Source organism: Panthera uncia, chromosome C2 (genome assembly GCF_023721935.1).
Source record: "Panthera uncia isolate 11264 chromosome C2, Puncia_PCG_1.0, whole genome shotgun sequence".
NCBI lineage: Eukaryota > Metazoa > Chordata > Mammalia > Carnivora > Felidae > Panthera > Panthera uncia.
This window is the reverse complement of record NC_064810.1, coordinates 41,702,607-41,710,377: the sequence shown is the minus strand read 5'-3', so window position 1 is coordinate 41,710,377 and position 7,771 is coordinate 41,702,607. Positions and strand designations below refer to the sequence as shown.

General features: G+C 38.9%; 1 protein-coding gene across 2 annotated transcripts in view; it reads right to left on the bottom strand.

Moving 5' to 3' along the window:
* Positions 1-265: 265 nt before the first annotated feature.
* The window catches only part of NSUN3 (NOP2/Sun RNA methyltransferase 3), a 59,686-nt gene continuing 52,180 nt past the window's right edge, over positions 266-7,771 (bottom strand). The window contains exon 6 of one of the 2 annotated variants that reach the window (XM_049628039.1): positions 266-1,777. In XM_049628039.1, coding sequence (XP_049483996.1) covers positions 1,507-1,777 — 271 coding nt within the window. In that variant the 3' untranslated portion in view covers positions 266-1,506. The remainder of the gene's footprint in view (positions 1,778-7,771) is intronic. The other variant, XR_007457233.1, reaches the window with a different exon arrangement.

The window sequence follows — 7,771 nt, the reverse complement described above, 5'->3', positions numbered from 1 at the left end:
ATATAGTAAACAAATTCAAAAAGATTCAGCTTCGGGGCGCCTGGATGGCGCAGTCGGTTGAGCGTCCGACTTCAGCCAGGTCACAATCTCGCGGTCTGTGAGTTCGAGCCCCGCGTCAGGCTCTGGGCTGATGGCTCAGAGCCTGGAGCCTGTTTCCGATTCTGTGTCTCCCTCTCTCTCTGCCCCTCCCCCGTTCATACTCTGTCTCTCTCTGTCCCAAAAATAAATAAAAAACGTTGAAAAAAAAAATTTTTTTTAAAAAAAGATTCAGCTTCAGCAGAATTTTCTATTTCTATAGTCAGTTTATTTTTTTAAGTTAATTTCCAAATAGATATTCTCTTTTGAAGTATGCTGCAGAATTTTTCTTAATAGTTGGAAAAGTACATTTGGACTCTAAGTGAAGTAATTTCTAGAGAAAACACATGATCCAAACCTGAAGCTAAAACCCTAAGTTCATATACAGAAATGTATACAAGATTCCCAGATATATGTAAACAGAAAGAGTCACTCAGTAAATGGTATTGGGCTCTGGTAATAGTATAATCCACTCTCATTAGGCATCTCCCTCTTGTGCATTGATATGTGACATCATACTCTCATATAACATTTCATAGCAGAGTGAAATAAAAAGCCCCTCCAGATTGCAACGGTAAGATAATCAGATTCTGTAGTGCTCATTATGACTGCAATTATGTAACAAAACTCTCCAAATATAGTTCAGTTATTGTAGTTATTAATCATTCTGGTTTTGTTTCAAGTACTTGCTTTATAGCCTGCTGGATAGACTCCATTATTCTACAACCTGAATGTCGAAAGTCAAACTTGCGCATGTGAATCTGCTGTTCTAACAGCCTTTCAACATAATTTACCCTTTCAATTTGTATTTGTGAATACAAAAAAAAGTGGAGAAATAAAGCTGGTGTCAATAGAGTCACTGACCTTTGCAGTAAACAGAAGATAGTCCTTAGCAGAAAACAGCGTGGCAAATAAGAAACCTATTTTCTAGAACTAGAAATAGTGCTGCTTAAGAAGTTAGTCTCAGAATTCTAATCAGTTCTTACAGAAAAGGATAGGGGGTGGGACTTCTAAAGAATCTGTATATTTGATAAGGAGAAAAATTATGAAAGGGCCAGGAAATGTGCATTTTTAAAGGTTCAAAGCACCAACATCATGGATAGAATGTATTCCTAAACACATTATGCATAAAACCATGTATTCTGACTAATTTAACTACAAAATGCCAACTAAAAGACAGGAGATGTATTATACAGAACAAACACCATCTGCAACACCTTAAACCAGTGCTATAGATGTATTTTCAGGAAAAAAATACACCTGGAAAATTCTCAAGCCTAAATTCTGAGATGCCAACTATTAAGTAAATAGGATTCCAAACAGACCCAGGGAAAATGACTCCATAATTATTTAAATGTTAAAACAGAAAGAGCTCAGGAAAACAAATAAAATAACACATTGACATGGTTTACAAAATGCAAGTCACCAATTTCACGTAGTCCATGATTTTTTCAATTTGGCCACATACATTGGGCCCCAGGCTTTGCCCTTATCTGGTATCACCAAGAGTCCACATTCCTGGCCAGTGGGAGCAAATGTGAAGTCTTGGGAGCAAGTCCTTGCCATTTCCTTAATGTCCACGGGCATGATGTTACTGTAGGAGTTTAAAATTTCACTGATGACATCTTGATTTTCTGCCTTGGAAAGTGTGCATGTAGAGTACACAAGTAACCCTCCAGGGCGTAAGGCCTTAATTGCAGACCTGTGTGTCATCAGGAAAATGGAGAAGTTTGGTTAGATTCGTTAAAAGAAACAGATGAAGTCACAGGTCAAGGAAGCTTATATACTTGAAACTACCCTTACTCTGATTCAGGCTGCAAGAACTTTGGATATTTTCTACCCTTACAACTATTTCTTTCTAATGTATCCCTGGATGACTTGAGAAAAATGACAATCAGGTTAATCACCATGGGAAAAACAGGCATTGTGTTTGACAGGTTCCTTGCTTTGTTTTTTCTTTTTCTTTCTTTTTTTTTTTAAGAATAGGAAGATGGGTGGGGCACCTGGGTGGCTCAGTGGGTTAAGCATCTGACTTCAGCTCAGGTCATGATCTCATGGTTTGTAAGTTTGAACCCCACATCGGCCTCTGTGAAGACAGCTCAGAGCTGTTAATGTAATGGGTTTGTCTTTGAATATACTGAGTGGTACTAATAGGTAGGTGGGAAGAAAACATCTGAACTTCAGGAAAGGAGTTAAGGTTCAGTGATAGCTGAAGTCATAGTAGTAAATAGGATTTCCCAGGAAAAGAGAAGAAAATAAGTGGCCTGGGGTGCCTAAGTAGTTCAGTTAAGCGTCTGACTCTTGATTTTGGCTCAGGCCATGATCTCACGGTTCAGGAGTTCGAGCCCCATATCAGGCTCTACACTGATGGTGTGGAGCCTGCTTGGGATTCTCTCTATCTCCCTATCTGCCCCTCCCCGGCTTGCTCTCTCTCTCTCTCTCTCTCTCTCAAAATAAACAGACTTAAAAAAAAAAAGAAAGAAAGAAAGAAAGAAAATAAGTAAACTAAAGACAGACACTAAGAGAATACCTACATTTAAAGGGAGGCAAAACTTAGAAAGGAAATAAAGGCAGCTTCACCAGATGAATGTGTAGCTTTGAGAAAATATGGAAAGGAAGGTGGTTTTTGTTTATTTGTTTTTTATTTCTTTTAGGGGAAGACTTAAACATAATTGTAAATGCAGATCCAGGAGAACAGTCCCAGGACTTCACGCTGCAAATGAAAGAGTTATTAGCTTCAGAAAAGAGGGGTTACAGCTCTTCATATGAAACAATGTGGGAGCATGAACAGGGAACTAGGATGTTGGAAGGTAAACAAAAGTTCATGACACAAAGCCTTGATAATAAGAGGGGAGTGGGAGGTAAGGTAATCTCCTGAGAGAAAACTAGAAAGTCTTAGTTCTGCTGCTGTGGTGATAACCTCTGAGCAATTACTACTCAAGATTTTTTTTTTTTTTTTAAGAAATCCATGTTCTAGAATCTGTACCAGATTTAAGTGTACAGACAGCCCCATGTCTCACATCTGTATTTAAAAAACTAGAGCACAGGCCAATAAATGAGGTTACCCACATGATCAAAACTAGTTCAAATTCTATTCCCTATTTTCAATTATTAAAGGATTGAAGAATTCTAATTCAAAACAAAGAAACTGATGACAAGGTTTTCTTTCCTCAAACCTCCTAGACACACTTAAACAGTAAGGTAAAAAATATATACATATGTATATTTTTAAGTACAGACTCAATACAATAAATAGGACAGAATTACTAACAAAAGATTTCAACACATTTCTGAAAGATGATATGCAGACAGGGAGTGGCAGCAGTTCACCAGAGTGGAGAAAGCCTCTCATGGTGAGGACAGCACCCACAGAGGGCATATTTTGACCTGTTGAACTACAGAAGAGTTTGGGACCAGGCAATACCAGAGGTAATGTGATGGGAGTAAAAAGTGAAAACAAAGATACTGATTCAAAGCATATGTAAGAAACCATGGAGGGGCACGTGGGTGGCTCAGTTGGTTAAGCATCTGACACTTGATCTTTGCTCGGGTCATGATTCTCTCTCTCTCTGTCTTTGCTCCTCGCCAGCGCGCGTGCGCTCTCTCTCCCTCTCTCTCAAAATGAATAAGTAAACTTAAAAAAATACATCACCATTAAAAAAAGAAAAAAAGAGAAAGAAACCATACTCCCATATTTAGCAACTCAGGAAGCCAAGAAAAAGTTGCAAAGTTTATGTCTAAGGAAGTTGAATAAATTGTTTCGGGAGACCTAAGACAGTCACTGTAAGTGTTTGTCCCCGAAACCAAAGACCTCTACATTATACCTTGAGGAGAACCTCCAGGGTAACTGCCAGCTTCTCATAAAGTGACATCACGAGGCAAAAAATTCCACCCCTATAATAAACTTCCTAGTACTTTATTGTCCCATTAAATAAAAAAGTACAACCTGCCAGATAATTTCAGTTGAAAAATGCTTAAGCAATGTGTAAGAGCAAGAACAAAATAAACAAACAAACAACAACAACAAAATGGCCTAGGAAAAAACAGAAAATTCAGAAAACGAGACATAATAAGACCTAATAAATGCAGAAAGATCAGTAAAGATACAGCACCCACAGAACAGTAACACAATGCCATGGAACAGGACCAAGGAAAAGGCTCATAGGTATTAAATATATGTTCATCATGATAAAGAATATTTTGTAGAAGTGTTTGGAAGTTAAGGTTGAAGAAATCTTCTAAAAAAGTAGAACAGATTGACTGAAAATGAGACAAGTAAGGTCAAGCAGATCCAAATTTCAATTAACAGGAATACCAGAAAGGTAATACAGAGAACTGGTAGTGAGGGACATTAAATCAATGAAATAATAAGAGTAATTTCCAGAGATAAAAGCAGTGTTCATCAGTAGGCTAGAAAGAACTCATCAGTAGGCTAGAATTATTATTTATTGAGCATCTATTATGTTGTGCTTTGTTCTAGAAGTTAGGTATATATTAAAATAGAACAACAACAATTGCAACAACAATACCCTTTGCTTTCATGAAGCTAACATTCTAGCTGGGGGAGACAGAATATTAAAAAAATAATACCAATAGTAAGTCTGTCATGAGCTAAACTGTGTCCCCCCCCAAAATTCATTTGAAGTCCTAACCCCCAGTACCTCAGAATCTTACTGTATTTGGAGATTGGGTCTTTGAAGAGGTAATTAATTTAAAATGAGATCTTTAGGGTGGGCCCTACTCCAATATAACTGGTGTCCTTATAAGAAGAGGAAATTTGGACACAGAGTTACAGAGAGAAGACTACGTGAAGACGCAAGGAAAAGACAGATAATCTACGAGCCAACCAGAGAGGATTCAGAAGAAACCAACCCTGGGGACCCTGATCTCAGACTTCTATCCTCCAGAACCATGACAAAATAAACTTCTGTTGTCTATGGTACTTTACAGTAGTCCTAGAAAACTAATACAAAGTATACACTCACCAAAAAACAACTTGTGAGTGTGTGTGTAAACAAATACATATATACACACACACATACATATAAACCATAAACCTAAACCATATATATGTGTGTATATGTGTATATGTATATATATACACACACACATTTTCTCTATATATGTGTATGTATATATATATGTATATATTTATATACACACACAACATATACAGTAAAACCTTGATTGCAAGTAACTTGTTCTGCGAGTTTTCCATGAGACAAGCAAACATTTCTAATAAATTTTAACTTGATAAATGAGCAATGTTTTGCAATACAAGTAGTACAGGATGCTGAATGTCACATGATCACAACTGAGCCAACGGTTCTCGAAATTCGCTTTGACATACAAGTGTTTTGGCTTACAAGCATGTTTCCAGAAAGAATTATGCCTATCAACCAAGGTTTTACTGTATATGGGTGTATGTGTGTTTATGAATTTTTTCCTCACCAGACGATTCTCCAAGTCTCTCAAAACAGTGACTGCATGTCTAACAACTTAACTCAGTTCTGACACTATTCACCTGGAGTTAGCGTCAGATCCCACAGGTTAAGGGCTAAGCCCTACAAGGTGCCCTTCAGATGAAAACCGGAAATCCAGGCCACTTCTGACTAACCTGCCATATGTTAAACGTTCCCACAACCCCTGTCCAACAATTTGGTGGTATGGCTCACAGAACTCAGGAAAGGAGTTTACTTACTAGATTACTGTTTTATTATAAAAAGATACAATTCAGGAACAGCCAGATGGTAGAGTTGCAGAGATGGAAGAGTATGAGTTTTAAAAGGGGTGCAGGTTTACTGTGGGCTTTTCAGGCATGCCACCCTCCCAGCACCTCTTCCTCACCAACCTGGAAGCCCTCCAAATCCCTTCACTGTTTTTTATGGAGACTTCATTAAGGAGGTGTAATTGATTGAAACATTAGCCACTGGTGATTTTACCCAATCTCTCTGGCAGGGGAGGCAGATGGGAGGGAAGCTGAAAGTTCCAACCCTCTAAACACATGGTTGGTTCCCAGAAAGTCCTTAGAAACTTTCCAAAAGCCACCTCATTAACATAAACCAAGGTGTGGTTGAGAAAAGTTTATCAATAACAAAAGTTCCTTTCATCTTTACAAAATGCAAACATTATAACAATAGATGTTCCTATCCCTCTTACCATTGAGGAAATTTCAAAAGTTTTAGGAGCCCTGGCCAGGATCCAGGAAGAAAGACCAAATATATTTTCACAATATCACAGTTTGCCTATTTTCTTTTAACGTTTATTTTTGAAGGGGAGAGAAACAGAGCATGAGTGGGGGAGGGGCAGAGAGAGAGGGAGACACAGAATCCGAAGCGGGCTCCAGGCTCCAGGCTGTCAGCACAGAGTCTGATGCGGGGCTCAAACTCACCAACTGTGAGATCATGACCTGAGCTGAAGTCGGACACTCAACCGACTGAGCCACCCAGGAGCCCCTATTTTTTTTTTTTTTTTTTTTTAATCTAGCAATAGGTTCTATGTAGAAAATTCAAACAGGATAAGAGGGTTAGAAGAGTGTGGATGGAGGAGACGATTGCAATTTTAAATGGGGTAGTTGGAACAGGATGACATTCAGGAAGTGACATTTGAACAAAGATCTGAGGAGGTAAGGAAGTGGCCATGCAAATATCTGAGGGAAGAGCATTCCACACAAAAGGAATAGCCAGTGCAAAGACCCTATAGCATACTTGAGGAAAGAGGAAAGAGGAGCTAGAGTGGCTAAAGCAAGGTGGGCAAGGGGGTGGCAGGATGAGATGAGATCAGAAAGCCAAGAGGGGAGGGGTGCAGAAGGTCTTATATTACTGTAAAAGCTTCAGTCTTATAATGAACAAAAAAAAATCCATACTCAGATGCATTAATGTTAAACTTTAGAATTTCAAGAACAAAAGATGCTAACTGCCTCCAGAAAGAAAAATGGGTCACCAATAAGGGTTCATGAAACTGACTGGTATCAATGGTGTCGCTCACCCCAAACCCTGGAAAAAAGCAATTTAAACTGGATGCTACTTACTGCCAAACCGTCAAATAAATATAGAGGAGAAATACAGAAACTTTTCAGATATCTGATGACTCAAAAATTTTACCTCTAGCAAAATGAGGAGCTCAATCAAGAAAGGGGAGAAATGGGCGCACCTGGGTGGCTCAGTCGGTTGAGCGTCCAACTTCGGCTCAGGTCATGATCTCACGGTTCGTGAGTTAGAGCCCCGTGTCAGGCTCTGTGCTGACAGCCTGGAGCCTGGAGCCCACTTCATATACTGTGTCTCCCTCTCTCTCTGTCCCTCTCTCAAAAATAAACAAACATTAAAAAAAATATTTTTAAAAAAGGGGGAAAAATGTACTGAAAATAGTAAATGTAACACAGAAAAGCAGTGAGGGGAGTGAAGCCCAGGATGATGACTACTCAGGAGCCCTAGAGGTAACTACTCCAGGCTAGAATGACAGGGAGATCATTAGAGGTGAGAAGGGATGAAGAGATGAAATGACTGAAAACTAAGAAAACCTTGAAGATCTGGTATATGCAACTAGACTGGGGCTGGGGGGAGGGAGGAAAAGAAGAGAGAGATTTTCCCATCAAACTGGACTGTAGGAAAATTTTCCTTTCAGTGGCACTTGATCATTACACTGAAGCAATAGAAAAGAAAATTTAATTCCAAAGTATCTGTCCATTCTGCAATGA